Source organism: Heloderma suspectum, chromosome 2 (assembly GCF_057233095.1).
Source record: "Heloderma suspectum isolate Gila_16-S chromosome 2, 16-S_ref, whole genome shotgun sequence".
NCBI lineage: Eukaryota > Metazoa > Chordata > Lepidosauria > Squamata > Helodermatidae > Heloderma > Heloderma suspectum.
Window position 1 is genome coordinate 395,033,694 of NC_139459.1, and position 25,329 is coordinate 395,059,022.

General features: G+C 46.6%; 1 protein-coding gene across 1 annotated transcript; it reads left to right on the plus strand.

The window, feature by feature from the left end:
• Nucleotides 1-9,839: 9,839 nt before the first annotated feature.
• Nucleotides 9,840-21,918, plus strand: LOC146356511 (uncharacterized). The gene is given in 7 exon segments (XM_084841085.1): nucleotides 9,840-10,244; nucleotides 11,090-11,260; nucleotides 11,496-11,622; nucleotides 12,132-12,209; nucleotides 17,186-19,053; nucleotides 21,462-21,718; nucleotides 21,720-21,918. Coding segments are annotated over 7 exon segments (2,856 nt in total). The 5' UTR covers nucleotides 9,840-10,088.
• The last annotated feature ends 3,411 nt before the right edge of the window (nucleotides 21,919-25,329 follow it).

The window sequence follows — 25,329 nt, forward strand, 5'->3', positions numbered from 1 at the left end:
ATACATACACTCCCTCTTCCAAATGCTTCCCTCTGTCTAAAGCAAGCATGTGCCATGTTATCCTTCTGCACACGCTTATACACGCTTTATAACACTTGTACATACGGTCCCTCTTCAAAATGCTCCCCTCTGTCCAAAGCAAGTGAGTGCTGTGTTGTCCTTATACACATGCTTATACACACTTATACATGCTTTATACATGCTCATATGGCCTAGCAAACGACCTAGCAAGGGGGCGCAGGGAGGACATGGGGGAATGTGTCCATGAGTGGTGGTGGGGGGAGCAGGTAGGAGCGCAGCATAAGGAACGCATAACCCACGGTAACAGAGTCAGGGATTCTAAATAGCGCAATAATCACCTCGGTGTGCCCCATGACGTATCACTGTGCAAGATGGAAATTGCGTCACCCTGACAGGTTCGTTACTAAATGATGCTAAGTGCAGATCTGGCCCCAGTCCCTGGGAATCTGAAGCAGGCCTGCCCAGCCCCGGGCCCCCAAACAGTTCCTCCCCCCCGCCCCCGGTCAAGTGAATTATTTAAAAAAATAAAACGCAAGCCGTTCACATGACCCGAGGCAAGGAGAGCATTTAAAAAAAATGAAAAATTAAGGATTGTTTGATAGTAATTTTTGTGTGTAATGCCCCCCCCAAAAAAATTCCATTGCTCCGGGCCCCCAGACCCCTGTGGGCAGCCCTGATGTGGAGACAATGAAACTGGTTTCAAACTTCTTGACTTTTGAAGGACTGAAAGAGAAGAAGGAATCTGCTAGTGGGCTTTCACAGGGGTGGGGGCTGAAGCAGAACAGTGGGCGGGGGGGGCTGGAGGGGAGGGGGAAGGGGGAAGGGTTGGTGCAGGGCTAGAGATGTGCCATCTGCCGGTCCGGTTGCGAACAGGTCTGGTGGCTTGTCTGACTGGTGGGTCAGCAAAGGCAGAGTCAAGGTGTCATGAGCGGAAGAATCAAGAATCCAGTGGACGCAGAGCAGCCTTGGAATCCCGAACAGTCAGCAATCCATTCCACACAGAGAGAAAACTGAGGTACAATACAGGCAAAGGGTGGGATGGGGGGAACCACATAACCACACAAAAGGACTCCTGTGGACCACAGTTCTGGGAAAAACACCAATTCCATACAGAATAGAGCGACCGCCAAGTTCTGCACCTAGGAAAAAGAAACCAAATGCACAGTTACAAGATGGGCAATACGTGGCTCAACAACACTACAAGCGAGAAGGATCTTGGAATTATTGTTGATCACCAGCTGAATATGAGCCAACAATGTGATGTGGCTGCAAAAAAGGCAAATGCAATTTTGGGCTGCATTAATAGAAGCATAGCTTCCAAATCCCAGGAAGTACTAGTTCCCCTCTACTCAGCACTGGTTAGGCCTCATCTGGAGTACTGTGTTCAGTTCTGGGCACCACATTTTAAGAAGGATGCAGACAAACTGGAGGGGGTTCAGAGGAGGGCAACAAAGATGATCAAGGGACTGGAAACAAAGCCCTACGAAGAGAGACTGAAAGAACTGGGCATGTTTAGCCTTGAGAAGAGAAGACTGAGGGGAGATATGATAGCGCTCTTCAAGTACTTGAAAGGTTGTCACAGAGGGGAAGGCCAGGGTCTCTTCTCGATCATCCCAGAGTGCAGGACACGGAATCATGGGCTCAAGTGACAGGAAGCCAAATTCTGGCTGAACATCAGGAGAAACGTCCTGACTGTTAGAGCAATACGACAATGGAACCCATGACCCAGGGAGGTGGTGGGCTCTCCCACGCTGGAGGCATTCAAGATGAGGCTGGACAGCCACCTGTCAGGGATGCTCTGACTTGGATTCCTGCATTGAGCAGGGGGTTGGACTCGATGGCCTTGTAGGCCCCTTCCAACCCTACTATTCTATGATTTTGTGACTTTAAGGTGGTGAGTGGAAGGGGGGAATCTGCACAGCCATAAGAACAATGGTAATAATAATAGTTAAAATAATATGTGATATTCTCAGAGCCTCAGAGAAAAGCAGCCTCTGGAACACAGGAAGAAGTTCTGAAGGCATCCAGAAATCCACGCCTTTATGTCTCCATCACAAAGCCAGAGCTTTGGCAGGCTGACTCAGAAGCCACACAGTACAACATTCCAGAGTATGCCTATCTCCTACGAAGTAAGGTCTGGATTGCTCAGGAGAAAGTATGGGCATTGCTTTGCATGTCATGATGATGGTGATGATGGTTAAATCCCTTGGGAAGCCAGCAGGAACCCTTTGCACAACACACGGAACCCCTCCCTTTCACACACCCCTCAGATGGACCTCCCCTTCTCACACGGCACCTTGGGAGGGCTAGCCTGCACATGCAGATGATGTGCCTTCATAATCTAGTCATTTCCCCCCCCTCTTCATCCCGCACCCCCCCCCACCCCGCCCCTTAAACCTGCCTTTTCATATCTTGCCTGATGAAGCAATCCGGAGATCTCAAAAGCTTGCACATATTTTCTGATCAGTTGGTTGGCAGAGATCTCAAAAGCTTGCACATGTTTTCTGATCAATTGGTTGGCAGAGATCTCAAAAGCTTGCACATGTTTTCTGATCAATTGGTTGGCGTAATCAAGGCATTATTATAGGAATATTGATTACTGAATTTTGCAAAAGATGAAATGCCCCCCATCCCCAGCACCAGAAATTGATTTTTAAAATATATGCAAGGACACACAGCACCAGAAACTGTTCTTTAAAGATATACAAGGACCCCCACCCCATAAATTGATCTTTTTCAATAGGCAAGGACCTGTGTCACCAGAAATTGATTGTTAAAAACATACAAGTACCCCATCCCACCCCCCAAATTGATTTTTTTAAAGGTGCAAGTTCCCCACGCCACATCCATGAACTCAAAGCCCACAACACAAGCACCAGAAATGCACGCACACAGCCACTCCTCATACTTATAGACACATACCCCATATTCTCTCTCTCTCCGACACAACCACACATGGCGTAAGTGCTGTGTGGTGGGAAGTGGGGGCTCCCTTCCTCACAGCGTAACACAGAAACCCACGTCCAGATATCTGGGCCTCCACACCATGCAGTGAGGAAGGGAGCCCTCTGCTTCCCAGTCAGTACAGAACCGCTGTGATCAGGAGGAGACCTGTGCGCAAATGGCCTCTTGAAAGTCTCCACCCTGCCCATGGGTAGAGAAACTGGCGGGACAATTCCACTGAATTTCTCCAGGAGAAGGAGAAATTCTCAACGGTTTCTCACTGATAGGGCTCAGCATGGGCAGGGGTTGTAGCACGGGCAGGGGTTGTAGTCTCTTTTCCCCCCAAGGGTTTTTCGACAGGTTTGTGCTGCCGCTGCAAGTGGCAACAGCATCAGCTGCGCTGGCAGGATGGTCCCCATTTTGCGTCCACCACAATGCAGGTGTGAGGGGGCAGTGTTGTGTCTAGCTCCAGGGAAGAGGCGGAGCTTGCACTGTGCCAGAATCTGTCCTCCAATTTCCTGAAAGTTTTCTTCCCCCATGAAAAGGGCTTCCATTCTTCTGTCTCATTTCCAGGGTGTTCTATAATCTTATTTTTGTGGCTTTTTAAAATCAATTTTTAATTGTGAGTTTCGACAAAACAAAACAGACAAAACAAAAAGCAAAAAAAAGCAAAAAGACATCGCAAGTGTAACTGCATGCTTTACAGTCCTCAGTTTCAAATATTCCAAAAAAAGGAAAAGATCATAGAATCATAGAATAGTGGGGTTGGAAGGGGCCTACAAGACCATCGAGTCCAACCCTCTGCTCAGTGCAGGAATCCAAGTCAGAGCATCCCCGACAGATGGCTGTCCAGCCTCATCTTGAATGCCTCCAGGGCGGGAGAGCCCACCACCTCCCTAGGTCATTGGTTCCATTGTTGTCTTGCTCTAACAGTCAGGAAGTTTTTCCTGATATTCAGCCGGAATCTGGCTTCCTGTAACTTGAGCCCATTAGTCCGTGTCCTGCACAGTTTGCACATGAACTTCAGTAAAAGCAGACCAAATATCCAAATATAGGTCCATTCGCAAGTGACACCAATATACCCCTTTCAAATGTTGCTAGTGTTAGGTCTTCAATCCATTGCATTATAGGTGATGAACCTTCCAGTATTGTAGTATAAGAACATAAGAAGAGCCCTGCTGGATCAGACCAAGGGTCCATCTAGTCCAGCATTCTGTTCACACAGCAGCCAGCCAGCTGTCAACCGGGAACCCACAAGCAGGGCATAAGTGCAATGGCACCCTTCCACCCATGTTCCCCAGCAACTGGTGTACATAGGCTCACTGCCTCTGGTACTGGAGGTAGCACATGGCCATCAGGACTAGAAGCCATGGATAGCCTTCTCCTCCATGAATTTGTCCAATCCCCTTTTAAAGCCATCCAAATTGGTGGCCATCACAACATCCTGTGGAAGTGAGTTCCATAGTTTAACTCTGCGCTGTGTGAAGAAGTCCTTCCTTTGATCTGTCCTGAATCTCCCAACCATCAGCTTCGTGGGATGACCCTTTTGGGTTCTACAAAGCTGTTCAGTATCAGTCTTTTAGCATTCAAGAGCGGGTGGAAAATCCATTTACGCTGACCGTGTGTTACATTCCAAGAAGCAGGTAAATAGTTTAAGAGAACAAACACATCAGTAAATGTTAAAGAACTTTCCAACACAAAATTTCTCCGTATGATAACTTCCTCCCAAAAGGAGGCAACTATTGGGCCATTTCCAAGACATATGAATAAAAGAAGCATTAACTGTATAACACCTCCAACAATTAGCCGAGTTAGACAAACATTTATTAAAGTGACGTTGTGGCATCCAATAAACCCGAAACAAAACTTCTTGCTGAACGAGACATAACCGGAAGCCCATAGACGTATCAGATACAGACGCCAAAATGGCCGTCTGTCGATTAGACAAAATAGGACATTCCAGTTCCCTGGTCCATTCCCACTGAAGACCCATGTATCATATTTATTCACTCGCAATAAGTATTTATAAACATGATTCATGGGTCAATATACGTGGTCAGCCTCAATAACTCTTTCCAATAAGAAAAGGGACTCTGAGGCAGTAAAAACAGCAGGGCTGGATCTTGTTGTTGTTGTTCAGTCGTTCAGTCGTGTCCGACTCTTCGTGACCCCATGCACCATAGCACGCCAGGCCTTCCTGTCCTGTACTCTCTCCCGGAGTGTGCTCAAGTTCATATTCATTGCATCGGTGATGCTATCCAGCCATCTCATCCTCTGCCGTCCCCTTCTCCTTTTGCCTTCAGTCTTTCCCAGCATCAGGGTCTTTTCCAGAGAGTTTTCTCTTCGCATCAGGTGGCCAAAATATTTGAGCTTCAGCTTCAGTATCTGTCCTTCCAATGAGCACTCAGGGTTGATTTCCTTTAGGATGGACTGATTGGACCTCCTTGCAGTCCAGGGGACTCGTAAGAGTCTTCTCCAGCACCACAGTTCGAAAGCATCGATTCTTCGGCACTCAGCCTTCCTTATAGTCCAGCTCTCACAGCCATACATTACTACTGGGAAAATCATAGCTTTGATTAGACGGACCTTTGTCGGCAAGGGGATGTCTCTGCTTCTTACTATGCTGTCTAGGTGTGCCATAGCTTTCCTCCCAAGGAGCAAGCGTCTTTTAATTTCATGGCTACAGTCACCATCTGCAGTGATGTTGGAGCCCAAGAAAGTAAAATCTGTCACTGCTTCCATTTCTTCCCCTTCTATATGCCAGGAAGTGATAGGGCCAGATGCCATGATCTTAGTTTTTTTAATGTTGAGTTTCAAACCAGCTTTTGCACTCTCCTCTTTCACCCTCAACAAGAGGCTCTTGAGATCCTCTTCACTTTCTGCCATTAGGGTGGTATCGTCTGCATATCGGAGGTTGTTGATAATTCTCCCGGCAATCTTAATTCCGACCTGTGATTCATCCAACCCGGCGTTTCTCATGATGTACTCTGCATATAAGTTAAATAAGCAGGGTGACAATATGCAGCCTTGTCGTACTCCTTTCCCAATTTTGAACCACTCGGTTGTTCCATGTCTGGTTCTTACTGTTGCTTCTTGACCCTCGTACAGGTTTCTCAGGAGACAGGTAAGGTGGTTGGGTACTCCCATCACTTTCAGAATTTGCCACAGTTTGTTGTGATCCACACAATCAAAGGCGTTAGCATAGTCAATGAAGCAGAAATAGACGTTTTTCTGAAATTCTCTTGCTTTCTCCATGATCCAGCAAACGTTGGCGATTTGATCTCTAGTTCCTCTGCCTCTTCGAAACCCAGCTTGTACTTCCGGTAGTTCTTGGTTCGCATACTGCTGAAGCCTAGCTTGTAGGATTTTGAGCATCACCTTGCTGGCATGTGAAATGAGCGCAGTTGTGCGGTAGTTTGAACACTCTTTGGCATTGCCCTTCTTTGGAATTGGAATGTAAACTGACCTTTTCCAGTCTTGCGGTCATTGTTGAGTGTTCCAAATTTGTTGGCATATTGAATGCAGCACTTTAACAGCATCATCTTTTAGGATTTTCAATAGCTCAGCTGGAATACTGTCATCTCCGCTAGCTCTGTTGTTAGTAATGCTTCCTAAGGCCCACTTGACTTCACTCTCGAGGATGTCTGGCTCAAGTTCAGTGGCCGCACTAGCATGGCTATCAGGGACATTAAGATCTTTCCTGTATAGTTCTTCTGTGTATTCTTTCCACCTCTCATCTGCTTCTGTTAGGTCCCTGCCTTCTTTGTCCTTTATCATGCCTATCTTTGCACAAAACATTCCCTTGAGATCTCCGATTTTCTTGAAGAGATCTCTAGTCTTTCCCATTCTGTTGTTTTCCTCGATTTCTTTGCATTGTTCATTTAAGAAGGCCTTCTTGTCTCTCCTTGCTATTCTCTGGAACTCTGCATTCAGTTGGGTATATCTTCCCCTTTCTCCCTTGCTTTTCGCTTCCCTTCTTTCCTCAGCTACTTGTAAAGCCTCATCAGACAGCCACTTGGCTTTCTTGCATTTCTTTTTCTTTGGGATGGATTTCGTTGCTGCCTCCTGAACAATGTTACGGACCTCCGTCCATAGTTCCTCAGGCACTCTGTCTATCAGGTCTAATCCCTGAAATCTATTCCTCACCTCCACTGTATATTCATAAGGGATATGATTTAGGTCATACCTGAATGGTTTAGTGGTTTTCCCTACGTTCTTCAATTTAAGCTGAAATTTTGCAACAAGAAGCTCATGATCTGAGCCACAGTCAGCTCCAGGTCTTGTTTTTACTGACTGTATGGAGCTTCTCCATCTTTGGCTGCAAAGGACATAATCAATCTGATTTCAATATTGACCATCTGGTGATGTCCGTGTGTAGAGTCGCCTCTTGTGCTGTTGGAAAAGAGTGTTTGCTATGATTAGTGTGTTCTCCTGGCAAAACTCTATTAGCTTTTGTCCTGCTTCATTTTGTGCACCACGGCCATGCCTGCCTGTTATCCCAGTGATTTCTTGACTTCCTACTTTAGCACTCCAATCCCCTATGATGAAGAGGACATCTTTTTTGGGTGTTAGTTCTAGAAGGTGTTGTAGGTCTTCATAGAACCGATCAACCTCAGCTTCTTCGGCATCAGTGGTTGGGGCATAGACTTGAATTACTGTGATGTTGAATGGTTTGCCTTGGATTCGTACTGAGATCATTCTATCATTTTTAAGATTGTACCCCAGTACTGCTTTTCATACCCTTTTGTTGACTATGAGTGCTACTCCATTTCTTCTAAGGGATTCTTGCCCACAATAGTAGATATGATGGTCACCTGAATTAAATTCGCCCATGCCTGTCCATTTTAGTTCGCTGATTCCCAGGATGTCGATGTTCAATCTTGCCATCTCATGTTTGACCACCTCTAGCTTACCTTGATTCATTGATCTGACATTCCAGGTTCCTAAACAATATTGTTCTTTACAGCATCGGATTTTCTTTTCACCACCAGACACATCCACAGCTGAGTGTCCTTTCGGCTTTGGCCCAGCCGCTTCACTCTTTCTGGCGCTACTTGGAAATACCCTCTGCTCTTCCTCAGTAGTATATTGGACACCTTCCGACCTGAGGGGCTCATCTTCCGGTGTCATCTCTTTTAGCCTTGTGATACGTTCCATGGGGTTGTCTTGGCAAGGATACTGGAGTGGGTTGCCATTTCCTTCTCCAGGGGACCACATTTTGTCAGAACTCTCTGCCATGACCTGTCCATCTTGGGTGGCCCTGCACGGCATAGCTTATGGCTTCACAGAGTTACGCAAGCCCCTTCGCCACAACAAGGTAGTGATCCATGAAGGGGAGGGCTGGATCTAGATTCTAACAAATGTTTCAGTTGCAAATACTGCCATTCAGTTGTAGCAGATGAATCAAATTTATCTCACAAAGCTGAAAATGCCCCAAACTAACTTTTGTTGGGGTTTTGAGCTTACCTAATCACTGCAAGGGTGCTGAACGTGTGTCTTTGTTCTATTACAATTCTCTCCCTTGCTCCGCAGCCACCCAAGCTGCCTGTGCTTGCAGATCTGAAAAAGCCTTATGGGAGGACTTACATCCCCTGGGGTTTAAGTGGAAGTGTGGGAAGCTGAGGGAGCTACAGGCTGCTTGGAGAGATGATTGTAGAATGAAAGACAGACACTTGACGATCTCCTTAGCCACCTCACAGGTATGTTAAGCACAAGAACCCTGAACCCAACCCGTGAGAATTTCTCTGAAATGTTCTTCTTTAAATTTGTATTCAAAAGAACTTTTATTTTCTATCAAATTGAATGAGAATGGTCGAAAAAAAATGTGGGGGAAATTTTCAGCACAGTGCTAATCTTCCCTTATACATTCCCAGGCTACCTTTAAGATCATCAGAAGAGGCTTTGCTGGTCATTCCGAAATGAATGGAATGTCACCACGAAAACCCCCAAAGGACGGCCTTGTTGTTAGTGGCACCCACCCTTTGGAAAACCCTCCCTCTGGCAGTTTGGGAGGCAGAAAACGTGGCATCTTTTAAACGGCTCCTGAAAACACACTTGTTCACCCAGGCTTTCCCTGGGCTGTAAGTAAATTAATCATGCCAATCCATTTTACTAATCCTTGAATGTTTTTTTTACTGTACTTTGAAGTGTTTTTAATGTTGCATTTTTAATATTGCATTTTAACTGTATTTTAATAATTTATTGTGAACCGCTGAGGAGGTTTATTATATTCAGCGGCGTATAAGTGTCACAGCTAAACGGATAAATAAATACATAATCTGAACAGGGGGGAAAGGGCGGCTTGCTCTCTTTCCCCCTGTCCAGATCACTGGGCTTCTGTGCTGTGTGATGGGAGGGGGCTGCCCTCCTTTCCCCACAGCACAGAAACCTAGTCACTGGGACATCCCCCCTGTTCCCCACATGGAGAGGAAGAAAGGAGGGAAGCGAACTCACAGGGCTGGTGCTGCCACTACCCAACACTCTTCAGGTCTGCGATGTTTCTGGGACTGGGGGAGATTGAGAAAGGAGCAGGAAGATGAGACGCAGGGCCTGGCCCTCTTTGCCCCCTCCAGAGAGCCAACTCTGGTTGTGAACCAGGGGAGGCTTTAGGTCTGAGCATCTCAGGAGGAAAGACCCCCTGGCTGCCTCCTGCTATCTCTAGTGTTCCCTTGAGTTGTGGTGCTCACCTGCCTTTCTTACCCAGAATGCGCCTTTTCTGTGGTGAGTGTAATGTCTGCAGAGAGAGAGAGGGACTCGCAGGCTTTGTAATGTGTGATCTGCTTGCATCAGATTCAGGCACTCCTGGCCCCAAGACAGAAATCGGCAGCAAAGCAAGGAGATCCTTCCAGTCCTGTTGGCAGCAGAGAGAGAAGACGGAAGAGCGAGACTTGGCTGACCCTGAGGCAGGGAGTGGCCCCTGTATCATCCAGGAAGGGAGCAGTGCAGAGCTCTGGGAAAGGGGAGTGCAGGAGAACCTGGCTGGGAGCAGCACCAGCTCAGCCGCAGAGCGCCGGCGCGTCAGGGGGTTCTGGTACTGGGAGGCCGAGGGCCCCCGAGAGGCCTGCAGCCGACTCCGCCACCTTTGCTGTCAGTGGCTGAAGCCAGAAAGGCGCACGAAAACTCAGATGCTGGACCTGGTGGTCCTGGAGCAGTTCCTGGCCGTCCTGCCCCCGGAGATGGAGAGCTGGGTCAGGGAGTGTGGAGCGGAGACCAGTTCCCAGGCGGTGGCCCTGGCGGAAGGTTTCCTCCTGAGCCAAGCAGAGGACAAGGAGAATAAGCAGGTGAGAGCATTTCATCCTGTTATTTATTTATTTATTCATTCATTCATTCATTTATTCATTTCATTTCATTTCTATACTGCCCAATAGCCGAAGCTCTCTGGGCGGTTCACAAAAATTAAAATCTTAATCTTACAAATCCCCAACCAGTATCCCAACGTTTCTTAGCTGCCATGGGAGGTAGCGATGTCCCTGTTTATTTCTTCATTTATTTCATTTCTATTCCACCCAATAGCCGAAGCTCTCTGGGCGGTTCACAAAAATTAAAACCAAAGAGCACACGGTAAAACAATATAAAATAAACAAACATTAAAATATAAAAACATTAAAACCACAATACAATCTCCCCTGCCCAATCTCCCCGTGCCCACACCCACCCACAACTATCCCACGGGTTCCGAATGTGTATAGCAGGGCCTCTTTAGAGGATCACAAAGCACCCAGGGAGAGTATGACATTCCAGGGAAGGAGGGAATTCTTCTTCCATCAGCGGCACAGTCGTCGCAGCAGAACACGATTAGCGGCTACAAGCACCATATTTGTGTGCTTCCAGCAGCTGAGTGTCAGGGCACTTCTGGGAGCTGCTTTCTCTCCCCTCAAGTTGGTTTTAGGAGGGAGTTTTGGATTCATTTTTCTTGTCCGTTGTAATACTCAGGATACCTTTTTGGCCCAAATCGTTATGTGATCTCCTGCGAAAGCACAGGTGCAGGGCTCAGGAAGTAGAATAGCTTCAGAAGGAGACCTGAATGCAAATAGATTGGCAAACTCTGCCCGAGGCCTTTGCCTGCCTTTTTCCTTTCCTAATCCCCTTCACTCGTGACTCCCTGGGCTCCCCGTTCCTTTTCCAGGTGGAGGGGATATTAGCCGAAGCAGCCACGGATATCCCTGAGGCGGAGAAGGCCTCCTCGGACACCATACATGGAATGACCTGCGGAGAGAGTGAACGGACACTGGGGGATCCTTCTACGCCTCCTTCGCTTTGTGGTGGAGTGGAAATGGCTTCTGTGCAGCTAAAGCGGGTAGGGTAGGCCTGGGTGTGTCTGTCCCCCACACATCTCTCTGGGCATGGAAGAATCTGACCCTTTCCTTTTCCCTTTGTCCCTTGGCTTCTCTCCAAAATGGCTGCTAGGAAGGCTTTACTTGTCACTCATGAAGCTCTCGATCCTGCAGAAGAACCTCCGTCCACCTCACCTTTATTGCCCTCATGGTTTGCTACGTTATGTGTAAGGAGAACCTGATTTCTTCTTCTCTCAGGGTCTGGTGACCTTTGAGGAGGTGGCTGTGCGTTTCACGGAGGAGGAGTGGGCCCTGCTGGATCCAGGCCAGAGGGCTCTGCACAGGGACGTCATGGAGGAGAATTTTGGGACCCTGGCTTTTCTGGGTAAGGAATGGGGCCCTCTGGGTAGGGGTTCCTCTTTGCCTTGTTGAATGATCCTGGGCGGAGAATTGTGGCTCTTCTTTCTTTGTATTAGTGCATTGTGAGGATGTCATGGAAGAAAACAGTCCCAGCCTGCTTTTGACTTTTTGAGGGCTGATATAGAGAGGAGATGAAGCTGAAGCTCAAATATTTTGGCCGCCTAATGCGAAGAGAAAACTCCCTGGAAAAGACCCTGATGCTGGGAAAGATTGAAGGCAAAAGAAGGGAACGGCAGAGGATGAGATGGCTGGATAGCATCACCGATGCAATGAATATGGACTTGAGCACGCTCTGGGAGAGAGCGCAGGACAGGAAGGCCTGGCGTGCTGTGGTCCATGGGGTCACGAAGAGTCGGACATGGCTGAACGACTGAACAACAACAAAAATAGAGAGGAGAAGGTTCAGACACTCTGAATGTTTGTGACAGTGGAAAGTGCCAGAAGTAATTTTGCTATTTCTGCCCTCTTTAAAAGGTCTTCTGGTTCCCAGAGCTGACTTCCTCTCCTGTCAGGAAAGAAAAGGGGCCTCTGAGGAAGGAGAGACATCAGCAGGTATGTGCTTAGGTCTGGTGGGATCCTTTGTCAGTTCTCTCAGGCTCTGCATTCTCCTGGCAGATCTGTCATCTGACTAAATGTCACCTACTTGACACATCTCTCAGAGAAACAGCCAAGGAAATAGGTGGGGGGGACTCTGTCACATCGGGAATGGGTTATTTGTATCCTAACTCTGTGTGTGGGTGGGTGGGTAACATCTATAGAATCCTAGGTCTTAAGGACAATCCTGGGTAACATCCTACATCTTAAAGACAATCCTTGACAGACCTAGGTCTAGACAATCCTAGACAATCCTAGGTAGTCTAGACAATCCTAGGTAGTCTAAACAATCCTAGGTATCCTAGACAATCCTAGGTCTTAAAGACATCCTAGATCTTAAAGACAGTCCTGGGTAACATCTATAGAATTGTAGGTCTTAAGGACAATCCTGGGTAACATCCTATGACTTAAAGACAATCCTAGACAGACCTAGGTCTAGACAATCCTAGACAATCCTATGTATCCTAGACAATCCTAGGTAGTCTAGACAATCCTAGGTCTAGACAATCCTATACAATCCTAGGTAGTCTAGACAATCCTAGGTATCCTAGACAATCCTAGGTCTTAAAGACAGTCCTGGGTAATGTCTATAGAATCGTAGGTCTTATGGACAATACCAAGATTTGCAATTTCCAGTATTATCTACTCGAACCGGGATTGATGGTCCCAGGTGCCAGGTGGAGGTCTTCCCACCTCTGCTCTTTGAATGCCGTCGCGTGGCATTGCTAGGGAATACACCAGTGACTTTGGGCATGCGAAACATTCCATCTCCTTGGTCTGGTGCCCTTTTCCACAGTCCACCAGTCTGGAGTGCTTGTTCCAGGCAGTCCAGGGTTTCTGCTGGTGTACTGTCCACCCAACTGCCCAACAATCTCCTTGGCCAAACTCTCCAAAGTCGTCCTATATATTTATTTATTTTTTATATTCTAAAACAAAAAAAGCTTAAAGCGATAAGAGACAAGAATGGTAAAAAGAGTAACACATTAAAAGACCTAAGTTGTGTAGAAACATTCATTACAAAGATGCATCTTCACGTCCTTTGTACAAGCCAAGAGAGTGAGGGTCAATTCGAGTTCTTGAAGGAGCACGTTCCTCAGTTTGGGAACAACACAGGGGAAAGTGTTCTCTCACATGCCCATCAAATACGCCTCTGTAGATAATGGTGTCCTCAAGATTTTAATAACCAGATAGGTTCATAAAGAGACAGGCAGAGCTACTCAAGGTGGTTATGAGCAAGTCTTGGGGCAAAGGCACATCAAAACCTCCCTGATCCGATGACTCCGTTAGAGACACAGCAGCCAGGAACATGCTTTCAGTCAAACGTTTAATAAGAAAGTCTGTCCTAGTTTTGTTGTTCAGTCGTTCAGTCATGTCCGACTCTTCGTGACCCCATGGACCATAGCACGCCAAGCCTTCCTGTCCTGTACTCTCTCCCGGAGCGTGCTCAAGTCCATATTCATTGCATCAGCGATGCTATCTAGCCATCTCATCCTCTGCCGTCCCCTTCTCCTTTTGCCCTCAGTCTTTCCCAGCATCAGGGTTTTTTCCAGAGAGTTTTCTCTTCACATTAGGTGGCCAAAATATTTGAGCTTCAGCGTCAGTATCTGTCCTTCCAATGAGCACTCAGGGTTGATTTCCTTTAGGATGGACTGATTTGACCTCCTTGCAGTCCAGGGGACTCGTAAGAGTCTTCTCCAGCACCACAGTTCGAAAGCATCAATTCTTCGGCACTCAGCCTTCCTTATAGTCCAGCTCTCACAGCCATACTGGGAAAACCATAGCTTTGATTAGACGGACCTCTGTCGGCAAGGGGATGTCTCTGCTTCTTACTATGCTGTCTAGGTGTGCCATAGCTTTCCTCCCAAGGAGCAAGCGTCTTTTAATTTCATGGCTACAGTCACCATCTGCGATGATTTTGGAGCCCAAGAAAATAAAATCTGTCACTGCTTCCATTTCTTCCCCTTCTATATGCCAGGAAGTGATGGGGCCAGATGCCGTGATCTTAGTTTTCTTAATGTTGAGTTTCAAACCAGCTTTTGCACTCTCCACTTTCACCCTCAACAAGAGGCTCTTGAGATCCTCTTCGCTTTCTGCCATTAGGGTGGTATCGTCTGCGTATCTGAGGTTGTTGATAATTCTCCCAGCAACCTTAATTCTGACCTTTGATTCATCCAACCCAGCTTTTCTCATAATTTACTCTGCATATAAATTAAATAAGCAGGGCGACAATATACAGCCTTGTCGTACTCCTTTCCCAATTTTGAACCACTCGGTTGTTCCATGTCTGGTTCTTACTGTTGTTTCTTGACCCTCGTACAGATTTCTCAGGAGACAGGTAAGGTGATCTGGTACTCCCATCTCTTTAAGAATTTGCCACAGTTTGTTGTGATCCACACAATCAAAGCCTTTAGCATAGTCAATGAAGCAGAAATAGACGTTTTTCTGGAATTCTCTTGCTTTCTCCATGATGCAGCGAATGTTGGCGATTTGATCTCTAGTTCCTCTGCCTCTTCGAAACCCAGCTTGTACTTCCAGTAGTTCTTGGTTCGCATACTGCTGAAGCCTAACTTGTAGGATTTTGAGCATCACCTTGCTGGCATGTGAAATGAGCGCAATTGTACGGTAGCTTGAACACTCTTTGGCATTGCCCTTCTTTGGAATTGGAATATAAACTGACCTTTTCCAGTCTTGTGGCCATTGTTGAGTGTTCCAAATTTGTTGGCATATTGAGTGCAGCACTTTAACAGCATCATCTTTTAGGATCTTAAATAGCTCAGCTGGAATACTGTCATCTCCGCTAGCTTTGTTGTTACTAATGCTTCCTAAGGCCCACTTGACTTCACTCTCGAGGATGTCCGGCTCAAGTTCAGTGACCACACTAGCATGGCTATCAGGGACATTCAGATCTTTCCTGTATAGTTCTTCTGTGTATTCTTTCCACCTCTTCTTATTCTCATCTGCTTCTGTTAGCTTCCTGCCTTCTTTGTCCTTTATCATGTCTTTGCACAAAACGTTCCCTTGAGATCTCCAATTTTCTTGAAGAGATCTCTAGTCCTTCCCATTCTATTGTTTTCTTCGATTTCTTTGCATTGTTCATTTAAGAAGGCCTTCTCGTCTCTCCTTGCTATTCTCTGGAAATCTGCATTCAGCTGGGTATATCTTCCCCTTTCTCCCTTGCTTTTCGCTTCCCTTCTTTCCTCACCTACTTGGAAAGCCTCATCAGACAGCCACTTGGCTTTCTTGCATTTCTTTTTCTTTGGGATGGATTGAGTTGCTGCCTCCTGAACAATGTTATGGACCTCCGTCCATAGTTCCTCAGGCACTCTTGTCTATCAGGTCTAATCCCTGAAATCTATTCCTCACCTCCACTGTATATTCATGAGGGATATGATTTAGGTCATACCTGAATGGTTTAGTGGTTTCCCTACCTTCTTCAATTTAAGCCGAAATTTTTCAATAAGAAGCTCATGATCTGAGCCACAGTCAGCTCCAGGTCTTATTTTTACTGACTGTATAGAGCTTCTCCATCTTTGGCTGCAAAGTACATAATCTGATTTCGATATTGACCATCTGGTGATGTCCATGTGTCCTTGCTATTCTCTGGAAATCTGCATTCAGCTGGGTATATCTTCCCCTTTCTGCTTTCTGCACATTCTGGTGATGTGCTGTTGGACAAGAGTGTTTGCTATGATCAGCGTGTTCTCTCTCCTAGTTACAATACTGTTATTCTCCAAAATGAACATATAATGATTGGGGAATAGCTCATCTATTAGGAAAATTCTCTCCACCTTCACTTAGAGCATGGACTGATGCCGGGCAAGTAAATAATCCTCCCACAGTTTGTCTCTGCTGAAAGCATGAGGAGAAACAAGGCCCACAGCTATTCAGTCCTTCCCTGGTGCTTCTCCCTGATACCATTCCTCAAGGAAACACCAATTTCTCCAGCCATGAGCAGTTGAAGCCTTTTTGCACTTAATGGGGGAACGTAAGAAGACGAGAGGCCTCTTCTCTCCCCAGTAAGTTCAGTGGTTTCTAACAAGAGTACAGAGTGGAGGTTGCCATTTTCCATGTAAAATATCTCCCCTCCTGTCTTGCCTTTCTTTCTCCTTCTGTTTAGATCTCTGTTTGTCTCCCCATGTCTTCTCCAATTCCTCCCTCACTATCTCCCTTTCCCCCTATTTATCCAGTGTCTGCCAGCTTCTCCTTCTATCCTCCCCTTTGCCCCCTCCCTGTTCCAGGTAAACCCAATTACAACCATGAACATGAACCTTGAATGTGTGTCGGCGGGCGCGGTTATTCATTTGCGCCGCTGTCCCTCGCAGCTGCGCCCGCGCAGCCAGTCTCAGTGGTCCCAGAGGATGGGAGGTCACGGACCACCCTGGTGACACAGCGAGGGGTCTGGCGGGCACCAGGAAAGAGACATTCAGCCCCGCTGATCCCTCACAGTGGTTAATGGTCTCCTTGGAGGTTCAGTAGAGCAGAGTAGGGTGTGTCCAGAAGCCTTCTGAGATCTGTGTGATGTGTTTCCTTTCAGAGGAAAATGCCTCACAATCGAGCCCACTAGGCTGCTGTGGTTCTGACAGAGTTGGAGACAGATGAGGCTAGGACCCGTTCTTGTCATGTTGTGATGGATATTTTTCAGCTTGTGCATCCTGATGATGTGGGTGAGCTGCTTGGAGGGATAAGGCCCTCCACGTGTGCTCTGGATCCATGCCCTTCTTGAGTCGTGGAAGCAGGCAGGATGGGTTTAGGGATTTTGGAGGGGATGAATTCCACTTGGGCAGAGGGCATAGTTCCCCACTAATGTAAAGGTTTTGGCGCTGCAGCCTTAATTAAAGCAACCAGGCCTGCCCCCAAGGAGTTGTGTTAGTCATTTCTAACTCTGATCATCAAAATAGCCATCCATTCGGTTTGTTCTCTTTTTTCTCTTTCAGGGAATGGGAGGGAGAGCATTAAAAATGCTGTGCACCTGAGGAAAAACCCTGAAGATGAAGAGAAGTGGGGAACATCTAGTTCCTTTGAACAGGCTGACGTCGATGAATGGCCAGCACCAGACAAACCCTTTGAAGCGCACAAAAGGAATATTGACAATGCAGAGAAACAGTGGAAATGCTCGGAGAGTGGAAAGAATTTCACTGAGGAAATAAACCTAGTTGACTGTCAAACAATTCACACCAGAAGGAAAACATTTCAGTGCTTGGAGACTGAAAATCAGTTCAGTTGCAGCTCAGACCTGAACTCCCATCAAGGAATTCACACAGGGGAGAAACCTTTTAAATGTTCAGAATGTGGAAAGAGTTTCAGTCGCAGCTCAAACCTTAAAACCCATCAAAGAATTCACACAGGGGAGAAGCCCTATAAATGCTCAGAGTGTGGAAAGAGCTTCACTGACGGCACACACCTTAAAATCCATCAAAGAATCCACACAGGGGAGAAACCCTATAAATGCTCAGAATGCGGAAAGAGTTATAAGCATAGCTCAAACCTTAAAACCCATCAAAGAATTCACACAGGGGAGAAGCCCTATGAATGCTCAGAGTGCGGAAAGAGCTTCAGTGAGAACAGAGCCCTCAAAACACATCAAAGAATTCACACAGGAGAGAAGCCCTATAAATGCTTAGAGTGTGGAAAGAGCTTCACTGATGGCACACGCCTTAAAAGACATCAAAGAATTCACACAGGTGAGAAGCCCTATAAATGCTTAGAATGTGGGAAAAAATTCAGTCAGAGCTCACACCTTACAGGCCATCACAGAATCCACACAGGGGAGAAGCCCTATGAATGCTCAGAGTGTGGAAAGAGCTTCACTGTCGGCATGTACCTTAAAATCCATCAAAGAATCCACACAGGGGAGAAACCCTATAAATGCTTGGAGTGCAGGAAGAGTTTCAGTCAGAGCTCAGCCCTTAAAAACCATCGAAGAATCCACACAGGGGAGAAGCCTTATAAATGCTCTGAGTGTGGAAAGAGCTTCACTCTCAGCATGAACCTTAAAACCCATCAAAGAATTCACACAGAGGTGAAAACCTATAAATCCTCAGAGTGTGGGAAGAGCTTCACTGAGAGTACAGCCTTTACAATACATCAAAGATACATCAATATACATCAAAGATACATAAATATACAATACACAGGGGAGAAGCCCTATGAATGCTCAGAGTGTGGAAAGGGCTTCACTCACAAGTCATACTTTAAAGCCCATCGCAGAATTCACACAGGGGAGAAGGCCTATGAATGCTTAGAGTGTGGAAAGAGTTTCATTCAGAGCACAGCCCTTAAAACCCATCAAAGAATCCACACAGGGGAGAAGGCCTATGAATGCTTCGAGTGTGGAAAGAGCTTCATTCAGAGCACAGCCCTTAAAACTCATCAAAGAATCCACACAGGGGAGAAGCCCTATGAATGCTTAGAGTGTGGAAAGAGCTTCATTCAGAGCACAGCCCTTAAAGCCCATCGCAGAATTCATACAGGGGAGAAGCCCTATGAATGCTTAGAGTGTGGAAAGAGCTTCATTCAGAGCACAGCCCTTAAAACCCATCAAAGAATCCACACAGGCGAGAAGCCGTATAGATGCTTAGAGTGTGGGAAGAGTTTCAGTCGGAGCTCACACCTTAACGCCCATCACAGAATCCACACAGGGGAGAAGCCCTATAAATGCTTAGTGTGCGGAAGGAGCTTCACTCTCAGCACACACCTTAAAACCCATCAAAGAGTCCACACAGGGGAGAAGCCCTATAAATGTTCGAAGTGTGGAAAGAACTTCACTCAGAGGGCACACCTGAATGGCCATCAGAGAACCCACATAGGGGAGAAGCCCTCTGAATGCTCTGAGAGCTGAATGAGCTTCACTCTCAGCGTGCACCATAAAAAACATCAAAGAATTCACTTTGGGGGGCAGCACTCTCAATTCTCCAAGTGCAGAAAGATCGTCCATGATTGCAATTGCCTGAATTGGCATCAAAGTCAGCCCTGTAGCTGTGGGGGTGGGGTTTTCCCCATCTCTGTGCTCATAACTGCCGCTCAGAGTGGGCAAAAGGAGGCATTCCCGGGGGCAGGGTGGGGAGGAGACCATGGAAGTGTTGTTACAACACTTCCTATGCGCCGTCCAGCCTCCACCCCTCCCACTCCGACGTCCCCAGCTAGACAACCAAAATTGGCTATCTAGCCGCAAACGCAGGGTGGCCAGAGTGCAGAGGAGAGGATCCCCTTCCATGCTCCACTCACCCTGCATTGGATAGTCGGCTGTCTCCGAGTTTGGTGGCAGCCGGCTATTCCGACAGGATTGCACCCTTAATCTCATTGTCTCCAACAAGGGATATTGTTGAACATATTTTCAACACCACTCTCCCTAAACGCTTGACTATGGTCCCATTGTAATGTGCTCTTCTGTTTCCAAAGGGTTGGGTCAGGAGGTTAATGATATTGCTATAATATAAGGTTAAAATTGAAGTTTTGAGAAAACAAGCTCCACACTAGTTTTTCACTTCTTAGTTATATAGGAGAAACTATTTTGTTTAATACCTTTTGGGATCCTCTTGTGCAGTGTATCCTTAGCATCCTTTTTATTTTATGAAACAAAAGATATGCCAGTCACTTAATTCTTGGTCCTCATACTAAATTATCTGTCAACTTGACCTTTACATAGCCCATTATGTATGTTAACACACTCTCTGCAGGAGGAAAGCCACTGCCTTTCCCTTCAGCTGGCCTGGCCCTCTCATTTTCTCCACCAGTGATGGGTGGGGAATTGGCTGGCACTATGCACCCCCAAATGCCCCACCTAACAAGATTGGCTGGCTACAGGGCTGATCAAAATACACACATCTGTAAATCCTAGCAATGTCTGGAATGTGGGAAGCCCTGTATTGGCCCAGGCCTGTAACCAAGTTACCTGTAGTGTTAGAGGGGCCTAGAGATCCATAGTGCTTTGCTTAAGTTCATTATTAGTGCAATTTCCTTGCTAGTAAGCCTCTGATCATATGAAGATGAGTCAAAGGGCCCATAGTGCGGCCTAGCACATTCCATACTAATGAGTGAATCAAGATGTGCCTGGGAAGCAAAGGTTGTTTGTCTTAAAGCTGCAGGTGGCTGTGCTGAGAACTAAGCCCTGCTAGTCTATGCTGGGAATGAATGCTAGGGGGCGCTTGCTGCTGTTATGCTGCCTCATTGCTAACATGTATGGTATAAAACCCATTGTACCCCATGGCTCTGAGTTCAGAGAAGCTGTCTGATACACCTGCATGCTGACTGTACTCAATAAAGTGCTCCTTGTAAATAAACCTGGATCTGATTTACCACTATCTTGGCACCTCTAACCTAAGAGTTCAAAACCTACAGCCGGGGCAATACAAGGCCTTCAAATGGTGTGCAGCCCTTTATTGTAAAAGAATCAAGCCCAGGAGAAAAGATCCTCATTTTGAAAAATAAACATTTAGTTTAACCTGTCTGTTAAGGGCTTTTGATTTTCACTCAACCGCCAGTACTCTGGGGAATGAGAGCTGGTAAGGGCCACGCTTTTAACAGACGTTATACAGGCAATATGCGATTGGTATTGTATCCTATGGTGTGGTTAAGCTGGGTGGCTGTCTGTGGCAGAGTGGTGGAATCAAGTCCCAGATTTTTCTGTTCCCTGGAATAGGCACATAGAGTCTATGCAACTGAAACTATCATGCCACTGAAGCTGCCATTCCATGTTACAAGAACCCGGCTGACAACCAATGACAACCACATTGAATGATAAATAACTAACTAAAGTGACATGGGTGGTTGTTGGGGAAACACAGGCAATGAAAATGTGCAACGGGAGCTATGAACAGTGTGCTCTGAAAACTATAGTTGTGTGCAGCAGTTTCTAAAAAGTGCAGCCTCTGAGATGATGGAATGCAGTTTGTTTATGTAGCAAAAGCTACTATATGCTCTTAGACAGCAATCCCATGTCCCCTAGACAACCTCTGTGGGAGATTGGTTTTTTGGTTTCCCAGCTCTGAGATCGTAGACAGCACAACGAGCTCGGAGCTGGGAAACTGCGCTCCCCACCCCTCCCGCTCAGTGCCAGCCAGCACAGACAGAACCACGGCGGATACCCCCCCTCCGTGCCTGTCCATGCTCATAACACAGAGCCCGTTCTCGCCCCCTCCCCGAATCCACGCTTAGATGCGTGAAATTGGGGAATTACTCAGATGAGTAATTACTTCTCATCAAAGAACTCACATGGGGGAGAAACCATATCATTGTGTGGAGTGTGAAAAATGCTTCAATCAGAAGAATCATCTCACTTCTCACCAAAGAACTCACGTACAGGAGAAACCATATCATTGTTTGGAGTGTGGAAAGAGCTTTAGGCGTAAAGTAAGTCTCAATTGTCATCAAAGATTTCACAGAGGGGAGAAACCATGTCATTGTTTGGAGTGCGGAGAGAGCTTCAGTCAGAAGACAACTCTCAGTTCTCACCAAAGAACTCACATGGGAAAAACCATATCGTTTGGAGTGTGGACAGCACTTCAGTCAGAAGAAATATCTAATGTCTCATCAAAGAACTCACACAGGGGAGAAACCATATCATTGTCTGGAGTGTGGAAGGAGCTTCAGTCAGAACAGACACCTCACTTTTCGTCAGAGAGCTCACACAGAGGAGAAACCATATCATTGCGACCGTCTTTCTCAGTAGGATTGCGTTCTGTAGATCAGAGGTGACTGTCTATCTCAATAGGATTTTGTCCTTCATCCCCTTGTGATGAATATTTGGCTCGGAGGTCTTTGGCCACATAATGAGAAGACAGGATACCCTGGAGAAGATGCTGATGCTAGGGAAAGTGGAAGGCAAAAGGAAGAGGGGCCAACCAAGGGCAAGGTGGATGGATGATATTCTGGAGGTGACGGGCTCGAACTTGGGGGAGCTGGGGGTGGCAACGGCCGACAGGAAGCTCTGGCGTGGGCTGGTCCATGAAGTCACGAAGAGTTGGAAGCGACTGACCAAATAAACAACTAATCTTAAAAGAACGTTGCACCAACCTGCACAATACGCTAACTTGCAAATATTCATCCTTGAGTAATATTTGGGCTTCTCAAATAAGCTGCAGCATTCATAAAAGCACCTACAAAACATGAAAATATATTCTCATGTGAAGTATGAATCTGGCTTGGTTCTAGTAAAGGCATTCATGATGACATGCAGTAACTTTTCACCCGTCTTGGAGCCTGCTATTGTTAAACCAAGTAATGGGGGTTGGACTCGATGGCCTTGTAGGCCCCTTCCAACCCTACTATTCTATGACTCTATGTGGGAAAAGCAAGGTGAGCTCCTTTCCCCTCTAAACTCAGGAAAAAATAACCCATGCATCAGATAAGGAGTCTGATGGAAGGAGGTTTGGTTAGGTATAATCTGCTTATGATGTAAATGAGTGAAGATGACAAATTATTTTAGGAAGTGAATAGAAGTGAATGGCATGTCTGAGCTTGCATTCTATTCTTTGTTAAATACCATGTAAGCAGGTCATAAGAAATAAAAGAACTCAGAAATATCCTATGAGTTAGGATATTTACGCATTTTTAAGAAAAACATACTCCTAAAATAATTCTTTAAAGATTTTTGTCAGACGATTTGCCCTTTACCACAACTTTGTATTTTTGTTGTGATCTAAGCTCTTATATCAGATATTATTATACGGTAAAGATTACTTGAGATTTTGAAGGAAAAGATAAAAAGACACATCTGATCTCAGAGTCCTATATGAAAAAGTATATCTGTTTTAACATTTCAAACTACTGTTGATGTGCTGTATATTTTTAATTTTCTGGTTTTATTCCTGTGTCTTCAAACTTTTTGATGCGCCAACTGTTATTTTATGGGATGGTATTTTTAAATAGAATGTTGCAGATATGAGAAGGCGTCCAAATTATCCCCCCCCTCCCGCCGCCTAGTGAAACTCTTTAATTGCACAAGGCCGCTCTAGGGATTCTGGAGGGATGTGGGTAAAATCAGGGCAAAAAGAGGACTGCATTCAAATCCTCGCTCCCTCACCTCCATTTCTCCCCAATTTCTCCCAAGCAGAGCAGGGATGGAGTGAGTGGTTCCAATGCCTCCCTCGTAAAGGTGTGTCCTACACGCATCCTGCCCAGGTACAGACCTGGCTGAGGTGCTTGCAGAAGCAACACAGAACTGTAGCTCGAACCCGCCACAAAGAGGAGCTCTGTAGTGTGGGCAGGAACACCATTCCAGCATCTAGTAGAACACGACCGAGCGCTGCTGTGCGGATTCAGGGTGTGTTGGAGACAGACTGCAGCATCGCATTGTGGGACTACGGGTGGATCTGTTTACTTACAAAGACTCAGGTAGAGCTGTGAAGGCTAAGGGTGGTCAACGAATTGGCCACTTTGCATTGCAGGAAACCCATTGGGTTCATCGGCACGAGGACTGCATTTTTACTGCACATTCCTGTGCATGCATGAGCTCTGGTGTAGCACAGTTACAGTGGAAGTCCCCGGCTTGAATTTTGCCCCTGCCATGAAGTCATTTGGTGGCCCTAGGCAAGCTTCTCTCCTAGCCTCAGTTTCCCAATGGGCAATATGGAAAATAATAAAAATGACATACTTTAAAACGGGAATAGGCTATTTTGTGCCCATGGGTGTGCCTTCCTCCACATGCTTCTTTAAAAAAAATTCTGTTTTTCTCACTGACAGCTTAGGTGACTTCAAAGAGACCGTGTGGTGTAGTCAGAGACAGTGTGGTGTAGCGCTTAGAGCACTGGACTGGGACTCCAGTTTATTTCCCCTCTGTGATCGTGCAAACTAGGTCACTGACTCTCAGCCTAACCTATCTCACTGGGTTGTTGTGAGGATGAACTGGAGAGGAGGAGGATCACGTAATCTGCCTTGGCTTCCTTGGCCGTAATAAAGGTGGAATATCAATGTAAGCAAGAAAGAAAGAAAGAAAGAAAGAAAGAAAGAAAGAAAGAAAGAAAGGCCAGTGATAAGCCAACAGGGAGGGGGGAAGGGAGAGCTAGAGGAACCAGCGGCAGACTGGGGGAGCCCACTGGGAGAGGGCCTTTTCTGTGGTGGCCCCCACTCTGTGGAACTCCCTCCCTAGGGAACTCCATCATCCCCCTCTTTAATGAGTTTCCGTTGTGCATTAAAAACGTGGTTGTTCAGGCAGGCATTTGGGGTGGGTTAGGGTATTTTAGAAAATGTTTTTATTGTAGAATTTTATTGTTTTAAACTGTTTTATTGCATATTGTACATCGCCCAGAGTGGCTGGGTGACCAGCCAGATGGGCGATTAATAAATTTAATAATAAAATAAATAAAATGTGGAGGGCTGGGGAGGGATTTGGCCTGTGTGTCTGAGTGATGGGGCTGCAGAGCTTCGTGGGGATTCTGGAGGGATCCTGGAAAAGTGTGAGGATGGCTTCTCCTGTGCTTGCTCTGAGGAGCAGAAGGGAGGGACCATCTGTGTATGCAATCCATGATGGATATATGTGGTGCTTGTCTGGATTTGTGCGTGTGGATGGATGGATGGATGGATGGATGGGAAGCGTGGTGTGTGTGTGTGTGTGGAAGAGAGAGGTACAGCGAGTGCATGGGCTCAGACCCACCTGTCCTTTGTACTTGACTTCTGGGTGGGTTACTTGTCCTTTGCGACTGGCCACACCTCCCATGGTGGCCATTTTGTGGTGGTGCCTAGTACTGATTCTGTAAACGGTATGCAAATGCTATGTTTTATTACAGTGCCTACTCGCTGGCCTCCCTGCCTTGTCAGTGGGCGTAGATTTTCACCCTTAATAGAATAAATGCACAAGTAAAGGGCCTCGGAAGGGCAGTGAAGAGCCAGCAGGGAGGCGGGAAGGGAGAGCAGGAAGAAGCCAGCAGCAGACTGGGGGAGCCGCTGGGAGCAACCTGGAGGGCTGGGGAGGGATTTGTGTCTGAATGACTGGGGGCTGCAGAGCTTAGTGGGGGATTTTGGAGGGGTCCTGGAAAAGTGTGGGGATGGCTTCTCTTGTGCTTGCTCTGAGGAACAGAAAGTGTGCGTGTGTAGATGGATGGATGTGCGAGAGAGGTAGAGAGAGTGGGTGTATGGGCTCAGA